Here is a 20,761-nt window from a genome sequence, read left to right as displayed (position 1 = left end):
TAAAAATTAAAAAATACAAGTGTGAAGATGAAGAAGAATAAGGGTCAGAATATAAATATTCTTCACCTAAACTACAAGTTTCCTATTTTACAGCCATATTACTTCACTTTTACCCTATAATTTATGCTATATATAAAATATTACTCCATCTCCGTTCTGTTTTACCATAGCGGGGTGTTTGTTAGAGGGATATAGGGGGTATGATAGAGATAAAAAACATGAGATAAGTTATACCGTGTTTAGATAGAAGAGTGAGACAGATGAGGGATAAGCGTCTTATCCCTCAAATCCTATACCCAAGAGATGTGGTATAAGGAGGTGAGATAAGCTCCTGCGATTTTAATAGGATGGAAAAGTCTATTTTATCCCTCAAATTAATGTTATATAGTTTAAATAAGGTTAAAATAGTATAATATATTATTTTATCTATATCCCTATCTCACATACCAAACATTGAATAATAATTCTCGACTTCTTACCAAAAAAAAATAATAATTCTCGACTATTATATTTTTATCCTTATCCCAACCATTTATCTTTGTCCCTATCACAACCTTTATCTTTATCTCTATCCTAATAGAATATCAAACGCTCTGTACATGTCTTTTAAAATTAAGACACAAGAATTAAGAAATATAATTAATTACATCTACTAATTAAGTTTTTTTATCTATTTCTAAAATAAAAAATTAACTTAAATAGAAATATATTTGATAAAAACAATTAATGTGCATGGATTGAATCAAAACCACATGTATTATGAAACAAAAAAAAATTATCTAAAAAAAGATATTTATTATGGAGCAGATGGAATATATATTTTTAGGGTAAATAATTATAAAGGTTTTTATGCTTCTACTAACACATTAGTAGGTTCATCATGTTACTACAAAATCCTTAAATTTTATCGTAATTAACTATTTAATCCTTCCATTTGTTTTTTATATGAAAATACAAAATTGCCCCTAGTTATATAAATGAAGGTAGAGACTATGTTTACTTTGTTTTTGACAAAGTAAGTCTTACTTACTTTGTGTGTTTTCACCATTAGATTAATTTTACACTGTGTTTTCATTTTCGAACTTAATCAAAATAGTTTTAATACAATTTATAAAATAGTTTTCTTTCTCGTATTTGGATAATTTTTAATATACTTTTTCACTCGTTTTTTAATGAGAAATTATGTTACTAAATTAAAGTTCTATTATTATCTAAAAATAAATAAATTAATTACTTAATATTTAAAAATTATGATTAGATAAGAAAAAATATAAAATACTAATATTAAAAAATAGATGTTTTATTATTAAAAGGTTTAATGCATATTTATATTTTTAAATTTGGCAAGTTTTGTCTAATGACATCTTAAACTTTTAAAATAACTTATCACACATTTATAATTGGTTTTAAAAACTTATCAGATACCTATAGTTGGTTTTAAAAACATACCAGACACTTATAGTTGGCTTATTCGGATTTCCTACGCATAAAATTATTCATATGTCATTTGAGGGCCATATTAAAAGTAAATGTAAAATTCAAGGGTCATTAGTATAATTTATCCAATAAAAATAGGGATAAGGTACCAAAATAGGTCTAAGGTTTTTGGGGAACTACCAATTTAGGCTCAAGGTTCAAAATAGCACCAATATAGGCTTAACGTTTACAACATAATATCAATTTAGGCTCAACGTTTACAATATAGCATCAATTTAGGTCTCACGTACAAAATAGCACCGATATAGGCTTAACGTTTACAAAATAATACGAATTTAAGCTTAACGTTTACAAAATATATCCAATTTAAGTTAAACGTCACAACTAAATTAACCATATTATATTCTTTTCCTATTAACTTTATATGTTATCTTTTTATTTAGATATATTTTCTTATTTATTATAATACAATTAATTAGTATTCTTGCACATTAAAGCCTTATATTTGTTTTTCATTAATCATTGAATATCCACAATATTTCGAACACTAGTTAAAATAATATTGATACATGTCAGTGTTGGATATTCAATTACTTTTAGTTTGCATTACATGAGCAAGAAAATTTAGTAGTCATGGAATCATTGATGAAAAACAAATATACGATCTTATTTTATCCTAAATTGTATATATTTTGTAAACGTTGAGCTTAAATTCGTATTATTTTGTAAACGTTAAGCCTATATTTGTGCTATTTTACACGTGGGGCCTAAATTGATGCTATATTGTAAACGTTAAGCCTAAATTGATATTATGTTGTAAACAAAAGCCTATATTGGTGCTATTTTGAACGTTGAGCCTTCCTAAAAAACTTAAGCCTATTTTGATACCTTATCTCATAAAAATATACATTCTTTCGTTTACAAAAAAAAAAAAAAGTAATTAAGGTGCACATGGGCTTCTTAATTCTTATTAATTAAATCTAATAGTGTCTCTAATTGGTTATAACAACTCAATCCTAACGAATTTCAGCTTTCAAAAAGTTCCTAGTTTGTGCTTACCACAACTCATACTATACACGCATAATACATCCTCAACCCTTTGTCTAAAAATTGCAATTGAGTTATGTATTTCAAAATGTTACAACAAACCTTTTCAAATGGTTTATTTAGCAAATACTCTCTCATATGACACATGGTGGGAACTTCAAAACATAGTGAGTAACCTTCTACTATCATACGTTGCCAATTGTCACGGGGCCAGGTTTAAGCTAGGCCAAAATCCTATGTGGCACATCGACTTTCCCCAAGCCTCGGGCAGCCAACTCCTATCGAAAGGGTCTATCCTCTTTAAGCGTCTCGTCAATGCATATGTCGGTATTCCGTCCAGAAAAGTCTCCCTATGGTTAAACCTCGTCCTAGAATGGGCACACACTATGGGGTCCCGTCGGTCTTATAGTGTCCATAGAGTTCCCCTCTATGGAGACATCTGCCTCCCTTCACAAAGGATGAATGCCTGACTCTCATGTCTCTAATGGACAATTGTGGATTGCTTAAGCCAGTTCCGACTACTGACTCAGGGAGTGGCGGAGATCCAATGCCAAGATAATCCATGTCCCCTATAGTGTTACTTATACCAACTTGACCTCTACCACCAACGTACGTTGGTATGTCTCATACCTTTGCCAATGCTTGGGGGTTGAGTTTGACTATGGTCGAACTCCCCCCTACATCCTCCCCCACTTTAGAGGATCAACATACTCATTGATCGAGTCCGCCTCCTCTAAAGGGAGCTTCACTTCCTCCTCGAACATTACTGAGTTTCCGTTAAGCTGTCTGCACTCTTCTTTCCCAACTAATCTCCGCTTGCACTTGAACTTTACTTGAATTTTCATATTGTTCGCTTGTCGTTGAAAATGGACCACTTTACCCATCATGTCGTTGTTCTCGTTTCGTTGTTCTTACACTCTGCCATATGAACGTTTTCAACCGAAGATATTTTCTCGTGTTCCAAATGCTGACACATTCCCTTATAATAGCATAAGTAATCTTCCGAAGTTTTTGAACTTTTTAAAAAAATACTTTTCTCTTATCAAGGGTCTTCATCTGAGTACTCTTCATGTCTATGGTCAAACTCCCCCCGCCCTCCCCACACCAATCATGCGTTGTCACGTGGCATTTGAGGGATTATTTGTTCCAAATATGTAAATTAAAATGGTTAGTCGTAACATTTTGAAATTCAGGTGTTAGTTGTAGTTTTTAGACAATTTTGGGGCTCTGAATGCATTAGACGTGTTATTTATCCACAGTAGTGTTCATATGGACCTTGATGACCAAATGAATTTGGTCATTCATCGTTAAATCTAAGCTTATTAAATCACAAGGTCCATGTGAACAACATCATAGATATCCATATTCTATTTATTATTTTTTTAAAGAGAAAATACTCTTAACCTATAAATACTCTTAACCTATAATTTTAAGAATTTAATGATATTTTAAACAACTTGAATTCTTCAAATTTTTTGTTTTGTAGTCATTAAAGTGTTATTTGGTAAGGAGGTAAAAAGTTAATATTTAGAAAGAAAAAACTTAAAAAAATGATAATTTTAAAAAAAATGTGGTTCTAGAGTAAATGCGATACTAAACAACTTTAATTCTTAAAATTTTCATTTTGAGGTTATTAAAGGCCAAATTTGGCAGTCAGTCGATTTGAAAATATTGATAAGTACAATCCTCATTATGATAAAAAAAATACGAAAGTCTTCAATCTGTAAAACAGTATAACCAACGTAGTGATTTCTGGTCAACAAAATTACGTCAAACTTGTACCTGAATGACCAAATGAGTTTTGTTATTCACCGTTAGATCTAGCCTTATTAAATTTAAGTATTAGAATGTTTTGAATTTCCACATTAAGATTCTAATAAGGTTATAGTTAACAGTGAATGGCCAAATTTGTTCATTCAAGACCTAGGAAACCATTACTATTGTTTTATATTAGTAAAAGGTTGAATTTGACTACCATTATTTGATCCCATCGAATTAGTATTTCACGTTAATAAAAATCAAGAAGGAATTACATCATTAGGTAACAAGGAATCAATAAAAACAAGACTCTAGAGGCTAATAAGAAGGACTAGTATTCAATTTATTTGTCTAGGAACAAAGATAAATCGATATCCTTCAACGCATTTAGAAATGGTTAAACAATTGTGAATAATGCAACAAAAACTAGCAAACAAATCAGGAGAATTGAGTGCTTCAGCAGGAAGCTTGGACAACGGTTGGCAGAGGCATCTGGAAAGCGAGCCGGATGTGATTCGAACCCATGACCTCCCAAGATAGAGGTAAGCTCTCAACCACTAGGCTAAGAGTTTCACCACAAAGGAGCTCCTAATATATGAAGCCTTTAATTGAATTTCTTATTAGGATAATAGTGTACAATATAAAATTATTTTATGATAAAAATCTATTACATTTCTTTTTTTAGAAGAAATATAATTGTTTCATTCATAGAAATAATAGACCGCGGAGATAGAAATAATAGAAGAGCTACGAGGAATCACTGACCTTCTCTCACTCGGTCAGCTGCCATGTCTTTGAACAGGGCCTAAACTAGCTTGCTACGTTCTCCCTTTGGCTAAACCACCACTTCAGAAATTTCGACCTGGGTAATTAAATTACAATCCAGAAGTAAACTAGAGAAGCTTGAATCCAGAAGTTCATGATCTTTTACTTAGACATGTTATGCTTCTGATCATTTTTTGGGTCCTATTAAGCTTGTGCTTGTCAAGTTAGTTGTGAACATCTAATTCGGTTAAAAAGAGGTTACTCATTTCATCTATACTTGAATTTATATTTTTTTATAGTTTGAATTATGATTTTTATAGTTTCCCTATAGTCAAATTACACATAAAAAAAAATTTACTATCAAACTGTGAAAAATATAAATTTAAAACGCATGTGAAATGGATAACACTTTGTTAACCGAATTTTATATTCAAAACTTATTTTTTGGGTCATCAAGGATTTACTGTGACAAAAAAAATAAATGATTATGATGTTTTTTGCCTTTATTTTTTGGGATAAAGACCAAATTTAACTTAAATATCTTAAGGGAGGTGCAAATTTAGCTCTAACGTGTATGAATTATGTAAATTTAACCCTAACATTTCTAAACATGATCACTTTTAGTCTTGTGCTATCAAAAATCTGAAAAGACAGTTTTGACTGTTATTTAACTGTCACATCAGATCATCCAAATATCAATTATGTATAAGATATTTAGTGTATTAAAATGTATAAAACTGTTTCAATTTATCGACAAACTTGTCCGATGTGACAGTTAAATAACAATCAAACCAATATTTTCAAATTTTCGATAGTGTAAAACTAAAATTGATCTTATTTGAAAACATTAGAATTAAATTTACATAATTTCATATGTTAGGGCAAAATTTATAATTCTTACCCTATTCTTTTTTTACTTAACTAAACTGAAAGTTACTGATGACAAACTATACTTGTTATTCTTTTATTTTTATAAACAAAAGAATAATATGGGCAACCATTGATTCACTGAGCAAAACATGTTGGAGAGAGATTCCCTCCAGCTAAAAAGGATGAAAAAAAAAATTCAATGATTAATTTTTTAGTTTATTAAAATTTGTTTTTCTTGTAATATAAACTTTTATTTTTCCAACACATAAATTAATATTTTTATAAAAAAAAAAACACATAAATTAATATAAAGGGAAAGTTCCAAGTAAACCCATATTTTGTAGGCTCCTCACTACTTCCAACTAACATATAATCCCTTTCTAACTGCCTCAGATTCCTTTTTAATTTATTTTAATTAAACTAACCACATGCTTCACTATCTCACCATACTTTTGGGATTTGCCAAGTGTTAGATTATTTAGAGGGGACAACACATAATAATAATAATAATAATAATAATAATAATAATAATAATAGGCCTAGTGTGTATGTCAATTCGGTTTAAATCGCATACCGAACTGATTGATTTGGTTTTTTTTACATTTCAGTTCGGTATCGGTTTTTCAAGTGAATTTTGGCAGCCGGTTCGGTTCGGTTTAACAAAAAAAATTGTTTAAAGACACGGAAAAAAAATTAAAAAGTAATAGATAAAAAAAATAAAAAGTATTCGGTTCGGTTCGGTTAGCAGTCACGAATCTTATTAAAAGTAAATGATCAACACACATGTACACACATAGAAAAAAAATAAAAAGTAAAAAAAAAAATAGTATGTCGTGTTCTTCACTTGATCGAAGATATGTATGTGTACGCACAATATTTTAAAAAAAATCACGTTTGTACTTCATTTTTAATCTGTTGCTGATGAGTATAACATGACACGCGAGTGAGATATAGATAACGAGATTTATAATTGCTTAGAGTATAATTGTAATTCGAGGTAAAATTGGTTTAACTTGTAAACTCATACCATTTATGACGTCAGGGTAAAATTGGTTTTGTAAAGTGCAGTTTTGGCCCTAACGTATGAAATTCTCTAAATTTAACCTTAATATTTCTAAGAAATATCAATTTTAGCTTGACACTACTGAAACTTTCAAAATGTGACTATTACTTAACTGTAATATTAGACTTTCCAAAAAAAACTTGTTAAAATGCTAAAAATTAAATTTGTCGGATACAAGTTAATCACAATTTTTTTTTATCAATGTACCTAAATATTTGATGTTTTACTAATATAGTTACAAATAACTAATAAAAGATATATGTAACTGTTTCAGCTTATCGAAAAACTTATTTAAAATGTCTGACATGGCAGTTAAACAACAGTCAATCCAATATTTTCAAATAAAACTAAAAATTAATCTTAATTTTAAAAATTAGAGTAGCGTTAAATTTACACAATTTCATATCCCCCGTACTTTTTCTCTTTTTGAGAAGAATAGAGAACGTGTAATTTATGAGGCGTATAGCTAGTAGTAGCTAACCATCCCAACCCAACCTCTCCATGTTACCACTTCTTTCTTTCAATTAATTTTAGGCAACAAAACATCGTGAGGGCCTCATTGTCCTATTTTTATTTTTAAGTTTATTAAAAAAAATTTGATTTTTATTTGAATACTTTAAATATATTAATGGCAAAAAAAAACATAATTAAACTCCTAAATTTTATTTGTTTTAAAGATGAAACTTATAATCAATTATTTTTTTATATTCATTGATTTCATTATAGATCCGACTTTTATTTAACTTTTCCATCAAGTTTGGACACGCGAATCGTTAAGGGATTTGCTTAGGTGGCGTGGATATTTTTCACTTCCATATGGATAATAAAAAAATAAGTTTCTTAACTAGAGAATAGAGAGTAAAAGGTAAAAAGAAATTACAGAAATCGATTTCCAGTAAGTTCTTCCAAGCTGGATTGGAAGAACCTGCTTGAAATGGATTTTGTTGGTAGAGGAGAAGATTGATTTGGCGATTTGATACTGAAAATCGTGAAATGATAGAGAAGAAGATCGAGTTTGAAAGAACCTACTGAAAATTGATTGCAGTAATTTTTTTTTTACTTTTTACTCTCTACCTCTCATAGTCAAGACTATCTTATTTTTATTTATCCACATTAACAGGTAAAAATCGTTCTAACGACGTGTGTCGTCTAAACTTGACGAAAAAAGTTAAATAAGGGTGAGATCCATAATAAAATCAATGATTAAGTGCTTAATGTGGAAAAATAATTGATCAAGATCTTGATCCTTAAAACAGGTAAAATTCAGGAACTTAATTATACTTTTTACCTATATTAATCTCACGATCTTTTAATTTTTACTATATTAAGTCTTTTTTTATAAAAAAAAAACTAACTCTAACTATAAAATTCAATTAATAGAGTGTTGTTCATTTCATTTGCATTCGAAATTTGTATTTTTCATACTGTAAAAACGGTTTGTTTTATGTGTAATGTGACTGTAGAGAAACGGTAAAAACCTTGTTTCAAACACGGATGAAATGAAATGAAAAACACATTTTTAACCTAATTAGATGTCCACAACTAACTAATGTAATAAGCAATGACTTAATGCGGTAAAAAAAATGATAAAAAAATTAACGTGTCTAATTAAAAAATCAATGACTTAATGAACTAAAAAATAAAAGATCAGAAGATTTACGATTTTTTTTTACTAAGTCTTATTATAAATTCATCATGCCATTCATACAGTGGATCAATATTATATTTTAATTAATATATTAATTAAATATTTTAATGAATTATATAAATAAAATTTTAATACATAAAATATAAAATTTAAACTTAAACTTAAACTCTAAATTCTAAATTCTAAATTCGTGACATTAAATTATTATCTTTATACATAAACAACTTGGTGTGTGTTCTAAAAATTTCTTGGTATACTCTCACCCTCTCTATCTCCAACATGAGAAATTATACAAGTATGTCGCATATGTCATATATAAATGAGTTAGAAATTAATAATTTAATTTCATGTTATATATTTGACGATAGATAATTTTATAATTTAGAGTCCGTTTGGTATGACGTAATGCAATGTAATGTAATTAAACTTAGGCAAAAAGCATCATGAGGCCCCTGATCTTTCTTTGTTTGGTGCATTAAGCCCTCGATCTTTTATTTAGACACATTGAGCCCCTGATCTTTCACCATTTGGTGCATTAAGCCATCGATCTTTCATTTAGACACATTCAGTCCTTGATCTTTCATATATGGGTGTATTAGGTCCTTCCATAAATCAATTAATATATAGGTTTATTAAGGGCATGTTTGGTGTAACAACAAATGATGTTCTAAAAATAACCAATTCTAAAATAAAAAATATATTATACAAATTAATAAAAATAATTTAAATAAAAAATAAAAAATTTATTGAACACAATAAAACCTTGTTTTTCGATAATTATGTTCTAAAAATAAAAATAATGTTAAAATTGAAGCACATTTTTTGGAAATAAGAAGGGTAATTTTATCAATAACAAGTAAATACAAACAACTGTCATGAAAAGAGCTTTTCGTGAAAAGCTCTAAAATGTTGCAGTGTCCAGAGAAAATGCGAAACGCTGCAGTTATATAACCTAACCAAACATGCCCTTAATAAACATTAATTGATTTACGGAAGGGCCTAATACACCCATATATGAAAGATCAAGGGCTCAATGTGTCTAAATGAAAGATCGAGGGCTTAATGCACCAAATGATGAAAGATCAGGGGCTTAATGTATCTAAATAAAAGATCGAGGGCTTAATGCACCAAACAATGAAAGATCAGGGGCCTGATGATGCTTTTTGCCTTAAACTTATAAGGTAAACAATCTTGTAATATAATGGAATGGAATAGTGATTCCATTATCATGTTTTATTGACAAACTAAAAAAAATGATGAAATTTAATTACCGTTTCAATACTTACATTTGCGTAGTTAAAATGTAATCATAAAATTTTATTAATATAATTAAAATCATCGAAAAACATGAAAACGTGAAAAATGAGAAAAACAGAAGGCACGAAAAACATGAAAAAATGCAATAAAAAAGACGAAAAACAAAAAAAAAATCGTGACGGGCAATATTACGTCACGTTTTTCGAGTTTTTCGTTTTTCGTATTTTCCAGTTTTCACATTTTTTTTCTTTATTTTTCATGTTTTTCTAGTTTTTTGTTTTCTCGTATAATAAGAATTGTGCATAATAAGTATTAATAACAAAAATGCAAGAGTTAGTCGTAATGGGGATTCATGTCTATTATTTATATAATGCTCATTACATAAATTTGTAAAGAAAACTTGAGTGATATATTTGTGATTCCATTACGACAAAAACAATATGACTCATCTAAACATAGTAATGACCCTCCATTGTAATGGACATTCTATTACGACGCTAATTACAGCGTACTAAACGGAACCTTAGTGTCTATTACTTAGGACCTGTTTGTTTTACCTATTGTTTGTTGTTGTTGTTTGCTGTTACGGTTTACTATTTGCTGTTGGAAAAAACTGCTTTTCCAAAAAACAGAGATTCTCTGCTTTTGTAAAAAGCTACTTTTCAGGAGTAAAATACAAACAAGAGGTTACTAACCAAACACTTAAAACTCCCCTTTTTGAAGTGAAAAGACAAACATGAGCATGAAAAGTAGCTACCAAACACCCCCTTATTCCCTCGTATGTATATGTTTAAAGTTTTTCATCTCCACATGTTGGGGATAAATACCCAAGTAACTTCAACGGTCATACCCTACTTAATAGGTTGGGAAGGGGGCACGAACATCCATCATTTGTAGATCGGGATAAGCTTTAACAAACGACTTAATCTTCACTACGGTCAATGTAGATGGCTGCTCTTTAGCATTCAAATAAACCTTTCTTCGCCTTCTTTTTCCAGTGGACTTGTCAGTTTTAGAGACTTTCTCACGCTTTTCTTTTTTTAAGAACCATTACTAGGAAAGGAAAGTAGAGAAAATAGAAGATAGCAGAAGAAACAATTACATTTAAAAAGTCGAAATCACCAGAAAAAGTTCCAGCAAAAGACGGGGCAAAAAAAAGAGAGCAGAGAGTAAAAAGAAACCCTCAACAAAACTCTACTCTTTTATATTGTTGGAAGACAGCCAAAGCATTAGGTATTGCCATTACTTATTAGCAATGATTAAAAAAGCATTAAATGTCTTTGACACCCATCCTTAAAAATCATAATATTGTGCCACGTGGCATGCAAAGAGAAATCGTCATTAACTCGAAAGGTTCCCATAAGTACAAAAAAAAAGTGTCCTGATAGTTGCATTTATTAGCATTGGATTAAGGTAAAATCAACTATCAGGAGTTCGCATAACCTTTATCAGTCTCTTATTCCTAAAATAACTTCCAAAAAGGTACCAAAATTCAAATCCCCTCAATCAACTTATCAGGAAATGATAAGTACAACACTTCCCGAATCCATCTCATACTAAAGAATGATAAATTAGACTCTGATAAGACATATCAGGCAAATATAACTTGTCACGTGGAACCATAGAAGCTTGAACCTACTCTCGAAAGATAGAATATTGTAGTTTCTCCTCATTTAAGTACATCAAAATGACTGTGTGGTAGAAGCTTGACTCATGAAGTCTCATTAGACGCAGTCAAAGATCGAGTCGTTTCCACAACCACTCCTGATCCCATAAACCTTGGGCCAAATGGCCTTGAGAGTAATCAGGTCCCGATATCTAGGCTCACTCCTTCTTATCAACAGTAGACACGCGGCCCATCCACTCCACAATCTATACCATCTTCTACAGCCCCACATCAAGATAAATAAAGCAAGCATAACTTGAGATAAACAAATTCATTCATTTTTATATTAAGTTTACATTATAGTTTTGTTTACTGATTATGATAATCTTCTAGTTTTTTCCATAAACGGACTTCCTTTAACTTTGCTTGTGTACAATTGTAAAACTTTCAGGATTCAACCGCAACATGTAACTGGACTGAATGATCAATTTAAGTAGAATTTCTACTTTTTGTGAACAACACAAAATGTGTAATTGGTGAGGCCTATAGTGAGTAGAGTAGCTAACAAAAAGTAATGTCATTCATAATGGAATTTGTACGGCTCATCCAACCTCTCCATGTTACTAGTTCTTTCTTTCAATTAATTTTAGGCAAAAAGGATAAGGAGTACATGATTTTAATGATTTTTTTTTTATTTTTTAATTAATTAAATTTTTTATTTGGATAAATTAAACTATGATTTTAATGATTTTTTTTTTATTTTTTAATTAATTAAATTTTTTATTTGGATAAATTAAACTATCCTTTTATTTCGTATCATATTAAGTCCTAAAAAATAATAAGAGAAAATTATAAAACTGTGTTAAATGGATGGTGTAACCAATTATCCAACCCATTATCTATTTAGACTATTTTTTGTGATTTTCTCAAAATACCTTTCATATATATATAACACTTAAAAATTTCTTACTATTTCTTCTTTCTTCCTTCCGTCTGACTTCGTATTTTTCGCAATTTGCGAAGTCTGCGAATATAATATTGCTTAAGAACATGAAATTTACTTCGCATATTTCGTAATTTGCGAAATCTGCGAAGATAATATTGCTTAAGAACATGAAATTTACTTCGTATATTTCACAATTTGCGAAATCTGCAAAGATAATATTGGTTAAGAACATGAAATTTACTTCGCATATTTCGCAATATGCGAAGCCTACGAAGGCAATACTAATTCGCATAATCACTTTTACTTCGCAGATTTCGCAATATGCGAAGTAAAAGTCATATTTTTAAGCAGTATTATCTTCACAGCCTTCGCAAATTGCAAAAAAAATGTGAAGTGGTATATGACATTTACATCATAACACAAGATTGCAACAACAATTCTAACATTAAAATCATAACACTATCAAAATTTACAACAAGATTGCAAGAATAACTCTAACATTAAAATCGTAACATTATCAAAATTTACAACAAGATTACAACAATAATTTAAACCCTAAACCCTAAATCCCAGAAACAGAATGAAAGCAAGAAAAACCGGAGTGCTTCCAAGCTTTACAAATGCAAGAAAAATTGGTGGAATAGATGACCTTTTAGGATGATAATGGTGATTTTTCTTTTCTTTCCCCACATCCCAGAACTCCATCTCCCCTAAATCCCAAAACACCGCCTACTATGATTGATGCTTTTGTATTCAAGCTAAAGGGATACCTGAATTTGATGTTTTGTATTCAACCACCTTCACAAAACTTAAGTCGTGTTAGCAAGCTTGCGAAGAGAAATTTAACCAAAAAATGACGTTTTTAATTCGTAGAAAACGATTATGCGAAGTCTACGAAAAGAAAATTAACCCAAAAGGATGATTTTGCTTCGTAGAAAGTGATTATGCGAAGTCTGCAAAGTGAAAAAATCATGCTAAAAATGATGATTTTCTCTCCGCATACTTCACATAATCGTTTTCTATGAAACAAAATCATCATTTTTAGCCTTTTTTGGTAGACTTTGCAAAATTCATTTCGCGAAGCCATTTTCTGGAAAAAGATGAAGATGAAACAGTAGATACTTACATTATGTCCTCCTTTTACCATTAGAATCGACAATAATCATATGATAAACGCAGAATAACATCGAATAATGATATCTTCGATTCGCACAAGAAGAAAGAAACCAAGAGACGAAAAGAACCAGAAAGATGACGAACTATGACTTAATTTTCTAGAAACAAGAAGATGAAGAATCAAGAGATAAAGAGATGAAGAAGAGACAGACATGATGATGAAGAAATCTTCGGTGATGAGTTCAAAATAAAGGAGGGGGGAAGATGAAAGGATAGATAGGAAGGGGAAGATGAAAGGTCTAAGGTATTTTGGGAAAGTCACAATAATATAGTATGGATATGTAGCAGGTTGTGTAATTAGTCTAAATATGTAAATGAATCTCTTATTTGATCCAATTTTATAATTTTTCCAATTATGTAGTAGGTTTGGCAATGGATCTAAATATGGAAAACGGATCAATCAGCAAGACTCATCACTTTGTAGTGATGTTTATACTTTTTCGATTAAATCTATTCGATTAGATATCTGAAAATGCAATTTACTGTTTTTAACCTTTTATATAATTTTTCGTCGTCAGGGCACAAACGATGATTATTTCATTAATTCTTTTTATCGTTTTTTTTCAAGTGGATGTGTTCGAATCCATAACCTTCCATTTATAAATTCATAAATATACCAACTAAACTATACTTGATATTACGTAGATTTATCAACACCGTATAGCGTTCCTGTGGGGCGTTGTTGTGTTCGGTCGGGGGACTCCGATGCTAAAATCAGTAATGTTCTTGAAAGAATAAACTATAATCACAAGTATGGCTTTTGGAAAGTGTACCTTTTGACATCATACCACTAGGGTATTTATATAGGTTTGAGTGATAACTGTAATAACCTGCCTTTGATGTCTTTAATGCAAAGTAATACCTTTTTAATGTGTTTTAACTCTAACTATAACCTTTGAGCTTTTACAGTCTTTAAGGTATCATTAATACTTGTTTAATGATAGTGAGCTTCGTTGTATACCTGCTTAGTTTTCCATCCGAGTGGATCGCCATGTTGGGCGGATCCCATATTCCTGTTCTTGGCGGATCTCGGGATGCACCCATGGTACGACACCGTATTTCCAGCTGTACACTACATATGCTAAGGAGACGGATCTTATCCTGACTTTTCTCCTTTCTGGTCCTTCCCTTGAGGGAATATTCTCAACCTGATCCTTCATGTTTTACGGCGGATGTTATCAATACTCCGATGAAGGCTATGCTTACTTTGTTTTTTTACAAAGTAAGCATTCTTTTATGTGTTTTCACCATTGAAATGATTTTACACTAAGATATAATATAACATCAAATTATTAATTTCTATGTACAAATAATATAACTTTCTATATGTGTCCTTTCTCTCTCTAACTTTCTCTTTCTAGCCCATTTTCTATATATATGACACCTTACCCTCTAGTCCTTCCAATACATTCCCTTTCCTCTCATTCATCCCACACTCAATTTCAGAAAAAAAAATGTGCACCTCTAAGACTAAAGTGACCACCGGCGCCGGCGAAACTAATCAGGCAGTGGCCAAAATCAACGGCCGGCCGGTTCTCCAACCCACATGTAACCGTGTCCCCACTTTTGAAAGACTTAATTCCCTAAAGAAAACAACACAAAAATCTTCCCCTCCTCCACCTCCACCTCTGCCGCCATCTCCGCCGTCAACTTCCCCAAGACTTCCGGCGATAAAAAGAGGCAGTGATCTGAACTCAAGCTGTGAAAAAATCGCTGTAATTACACCTCCGAAAACCAGCAAGAAATTAGAGAGAAAGAAGTCAAAAAGCTTCAATTATTCTGATCACGGAATTTTCTCAACATTGAGCTATTCTTCTTCGTTGATCGTCGAGTCGCCGGGGAGTTTCGCGGCCGTGAGAAGAGAGCAAATGGCGATTCAAAATGCGCAGAGAAAGATGAAAATCGCTCATTATGGAAGATCTAAATCTGCTAAATTTGAACCCAATTATGTTCTTCCTAATTCTAATTACGGCGTTGTTGATCAAATTCCGATCAAATCTCACCATGAACAAGATAAGATCAGATGCAGTTTCATCACACCAAATTCAGGTTTGATTAATATGTTTTTAACCTTTCAATTTAGGGAAAATAATTCAATTAAGGGTTAAAATATCTAGTTTGGTCCAAATCAAAGTTTATGTATCATTTTAGTCCTGAAATTGATAATATTTAATAAATTAACCCAAATTTAATAAAATTTCAGAAATTAGTAATATTTAATAAATTAACCAAAATTTGATAAAATTTCAGATATTGAAATTGCATGTATTTAGTTTAATTAGTCAAATATTGTCAATTTAATGACTGAAATGATAACTAAATTTCGATTTGAATTAAATTGATCAGTTTCCCTTCATTACCTTAGACAAATTTTTTAAGAAAAAAAAGAACAGGAGAAAGTATCCTATTAGAAAAAAATATGTTATAAATCATTTAAAAATACATTAGTCAAAGCTTTTTTTTAATTATATTTTTGAGTATTAAATAGCTCTGATTAACATAATTTTAGATTATTTTTAATGAGATGGACTAAATTGTTAACTAGAATAAAATTTAGACACTTTATAATATATTTTTACTAATAATTAGCTAATGTAATTGGTAAAAAGTTAGGGATTATAATTTTTTTTTTAAAAAGGATTATAAAATTGTTTATCATTGAAATTAAGTTAATTTATTCTAATTGTTTGATTAATTTTTGTTAATTATGTTTAATTGATTAATATCAGATCCCATCTATGTTACTTACCATGATGAAGAATGGGGAGTTCCTGTCCATGATGACAAGTGAGTTTTCTTTTCCTTTGCTAATAAATAGACCTGGCAATTGTCGTGTTTCGTGTCAAAATCGTGTTATCTCATATTTATGTTCCATATGGTTTTATATGTTATAAATGCTAGAAAAATGATTTTCGTGTCAATCGTGTCGTGTCAGTCGGGTTGGCTCTGTAATCGTGTTTTCGTGTCAGAAATTGCCACCTCTACTAATAAATAATATAATTATATTGCCTCAAGTTTAGTATTTCTTTATAGAATTTACTTAATTTTATTTTCTCTAAATAAAATTATTAAATTTTATATTTTGATTTTAATAAAATTATTCTAGATAATTTATGTATAAACTCACCGGATTATTAACGTGTTACAGAAAACAGATGATTATATTTCAACTATGCGACATTCTGGATAAAAATATGATTTTGGGAAAAAAATGTTTAGGATGTGCATAAGACATGGGGCTCCCACTTTTCTGTTATATCCAATGTTATAAAAACTGGACCGGACCGGACCGATTCAACTGGTCAAACTGAAAACCGTTCAAGAGGTCAGACTGGACCGGGGTTGGCAGACATAATACTTAATTGACTTGAGATGTTTATAGGAAGACCGGATTTTTAGAGGAAACTCACCCATTACATGACACGTGTTCTAAAAAATTATGTTTGAGACATGTGTCATTTAACAAGTGGGATCCTCCAAATGACCGTTTTCTCCCAGAAAAAATTCTAATTAATATATAGTTAACTGTTTTATGTGACACGTTAATATTTCGCAGATTTATATATTCAAATTATCTGAAATGATATATATGAAGCTGAGTGATTTTATCGAAAGAAAATAAAATACTATTTGAATTGCTAATTTAAGTGGAACACAACTTTGGTGCAGGTTGTTATTTGAATTGTTGATCTTAAGCGGAGCACAAGTTGGTTCGGATTGGACTTCAATCTTAAAGAAACGTCAAGATTTCAGGTGAATTAATTAATTAATTAATTAATCAATTGAAATTTGATATTTTTATTCTATAATACATGTAAATAATCTATTTTTCGCTTCTATAATACATTCTTATAATTTAAAAATTATAGATATAATTTTTATTATTTACATATTTTTCCTATAATTTTTACAATTTTTTTTTTTTGAGTTTCTATATCCATTTTTATTAATTTTGTTATTTATTTTGGTGATTTTCAGGAATGCATTTTCAGAATTTGATGCAGAAATAGTTGCAAACATTACTGAAAAGCAAATGGTATCAATCAGTAATGAATATGGCATTGAAATAAGCAGAGTTAGATGTGTTGTTGACAATTCTAAAAGAATTTTGGAGGTAATTATTTTTTTACACCCATCTTTTTTTTTTAATTTTTAAATTGATTCTGTTTTTTTTTTTTTTTGAAGTATTTATATTCAATTTTTTTTTTTTTTTTTACCCTTTATGTTATAAAAAGTTGATAGCAAGAAAGTTCCAACTTTTTCTAATATCAATGTTTGAATTCCATATTGACTACATTATTTTAAAGGGATATTAAAAAAGGCTTTAATTTTTATTATAAAAAAAGCTTTAATTTTAATTTATTCTATATAAAAAAAATTAGCTTAATTTCATCACATTTAGCAAAGCTCGACTCGGTTCTATAGTAACAGTCCCGAGTCGAGCTTTGACTTGTTCATGCTCGGCTCATCAGAAAATTAACGGGTGTGAGATCAACATCATGCTCGTGTGCTTGTTCACGAGCTTTGCTTATGGGTAACACGTTAATTCTGTTCATGAACTTCACTCGCAACAATTCATTGATTATGTTGATTTGATATTTTTTTAACACAAACCTACATAGTTTTGAAACTTACAAAACTGCGTTATTTTACATTTCCTCCTTATAAAAATACTATTATTAAAAAAAACCGAACAAAATTTGCTCATGAGCGTGTTCATGAACATTATAATCGAGTTTACTTATGAATCTATAATTGAGTTTTCGAGCTGAGTTTCTTTGTGCTCAAGCTCGGCTCCTTTGTAAATCGAACTAAACACGGAAATTTTTATCGAGCTGAACTTCGAGCCGCTTACGAGTTAATCAATTAACATTGTGCTATATTTTGTAATAAGAGTTAAATTGATCTTCTCAAATAATTTGAGGGTAAAATTAACCTTATTTTTATTTTTTCTATAAAAAATTAAGCTATAATTTTATGTTTATGCAATATGTGGATTCAATAATTTATTTCATTAAAATTAAGATCTTGTTAATTAAGATATTAATAACTAATTAATCCTAATTTTGATTACATAAATGCAGATTAAGAAGGAATTTGGATCATTTGAGAAATACATTTGGGGATTTATGAACAACAAAGCAATCTCAACTCTATACAAATTTGGTCACAAAATCCCAGTTAAGACATCAAAATCTGAAACCATAAGCAAAGACATGGTTAGAAGAGGGTTCAGGCTAGTTGGTCCAACCATGGTTCACTCTTTCATGCAAGCCGCCGGGTTAACCAATGACCATTTGATCACTTGTCATAGACACCTCCCGTGTGCCCTTCTGACGTCTCATCCAACCCGAAACCCGCTTGATTCTCAAACTTTTTAACGTTAACGTAACTTTTTTATATATATTATATCTCATATCTAATTAATCTACTAATTGAGTTTAACTCGATCGTCTAGGAATTAATGATTGTGTATAATATATATAGGGGAGAGAGAGAAAAACCCGAAAAGGGTTTGTTTGTAGTGCTTGTGTGTGAGATTTCTTTTACGAGTTTGGGGTTTTTGGTTAGTTTAAATGTATTCGTTACCGTTGTACCAATCGAGTTATGTTCGATTGTAGTTGTGTAAAAAGAGAAAAGGAAAAATGTCTTATTATTGATGTACTGATTGAACTATACTCAAGGATGGTGGTTATGGAGAATGGTGGAGGGATGGGGTGTTGGGGGATCTTTCATTAGAATTCATCTTGAGATGTGTTTTTAGACTGTTTCTGTCTGGGAAGAGGGTTTGGAAGCGTTGTTAATTTTATTCTCGACGGAGGGATGTGGTGCAAGGGGTCTATCATTAGAATTCATCTTTAGAGGTGTTTTTAGTTGGTTCTCTATCTGGGAAGAGGGTTTGGAGGCTCAATAAGATTATTCTCGAACTCTTGGTTACGGACAATGGCGGAGGTATGGGGTTTCAGGGGATCTATCATCAGAAATCATCTTGAGAGGTGCTTTTAGGCAGTTTTTTTTCGCTGGGAAGAGGGTTTGGAGGCACCGTAATTTCATTCTCGGTCTCTTGGTTACAGATGGATGGGGTGCCAGGGGGTCTATCATCAGAATTCATCTTGAGATGTGTTTTTAGACCGTTTCTATCTAGAAAGAGGGTTTGGGAGTGTTGTAATTCAATTCTCAAACTCTTGGTTACGAACAGGGGAATCTATCATCAGAATTCATCTCGAGAGGTGTTTTTAGGAGATTTTCTATCTGGAAAGAGGGTTTGAGGGTACTGTAATTTTATTCTCAACTCTCAGCTATGAACAGAAGAATCTATTATCAGAATTCATCTCGAGAGGTGTTTTTAAACGATTTTCTATCTAGAAAGAGGGTTTGGAGGCACTGTAATTTTATTCTCGAACTATTTTTTCTGACTCCGTCACTGATTACAATGCGGAGAGAGAAAAATGAGGGGTTTTAAGGAATTGGAATATGTAACATGAAAAGGAAAGTTGGCATATGTGGTAGTGTGGAGAAAGAGGGAGACAAGGAGCATGTGCAAAAGGGCAGGCAATGGCATGTGAGAATGTCAGAATGCTTTTCTTTATACCATGTGACCTATCAAACTTGCATTATGAGCAAGTAAGATTTTTCATATTTAGTTTTTTTTTTTTTTTAATTAAAGGTGTGGATTTGAGTTGTATTTCTAACTCTTTTTTTTTTAATTGGGTTTTTAAATTTCTAGCATTTATGGGGAATTTTATAACCCAAATGCAGAAACAATGTATCTATGATTTGGTGTGAATGTTATGAGTGGATTTTGATTCTAGGGTAAATTATACACATGGCCACTAAACTTTACTCATTTTCACATTATGGTTACTGAACTTCATTTCTTCCCGGTATGGCCACTGAACTTTACACTTTTTAATACCGGTGGATTTTAGGGTAAATTACACCAATGGCCACTGAACTTTACTCATTTTGACATTGTGACTACTGAACTTCAATTCTTAACGGCATGACCATTGAATTTTATTCTTTTTAATATCGGTGGCCATTGAACTTTAACTAATTCATCAAAATAACCAGTAACGACCTCAAAATGAAAATATTTAAGAATTAAAATTGTTTAGAACGACATTTACCATGAAATCATATTTCTTATTTTCCAAAATCACCTTTTTTGGAGCTTTCTCTCTCTAC

General features: G+C 30.7%; 1 protein-coding gene across 1 annotated transcript; it reads left to right on the top strand.

Moving 5' to 3' along the window:
- Positions 1-14,974: 14,974 nt before the first annotated feature.
- LOC136205841 (uncharacterized) lies at positions 14,975-20,349 on the top strand. The gene is made up of 5 exons (XM_065996656.1): positions 14,975-15,622; positions 16,303-16,360; positions 17,243-17,326; positions 17,552-17,687; positions 18,658-20,349. Exons 1-5 carry the CDS (start codon positions 15,028-15,030, stop codon positions 18,952-18,954), a joined length of 1,170 nt encoding a protein of 389 aa, XP_065852728.1. The 5' UTR covers positions 14,975-15,027; the 3' UTR covers positions 18,955-20,349.
- The last annotated feature ends 412 nt before the right edge of the window (positions 20,350-20,761 follow it).

Source organism: Euphorbia lathyris, chromosome 9 (assembly GCF_963576675.1).
Source record: "Euphorbia lathyris chromosome 9, ddEupLath1.1, whole genome shotgun sequence".
Taxonomy (NCBI): domain Eukaryota; kingdom Viridiplantae; phylum Streptophyta; class Magnoliopsida; order Malpighiales; family Euphorbiaceae; genus Euphorbia; species Euphorbia lathyris.
This window is presented reverse-complemented; position numbering and strand designations above follow the sequence as displayed.

Bases quoted from the DNA above. Each gene is read 5' to 3' on its own strand.
- LOC136205841 (XM_065996656.1), top strand. From the start codon at position 15,028: ATGTGCACCTCTAAGACTAAAGTGACCACCGGCGCCGGCGAAACTAAT. The intron at 15,623-16,302 runs GTTTGATTAATA...GATTAATATCAG, and splicing joins TTTCATCACACCAAATTCAG to ATCCCATCTATGTTACTTAC. The intron at 17,327-17,551 runs GTGAATTAATTA...GGTGATTTTCAG, and splicing joins AAGAAACGTCAAGATTTCAG to GAATGCATTTTCAGAATTTG.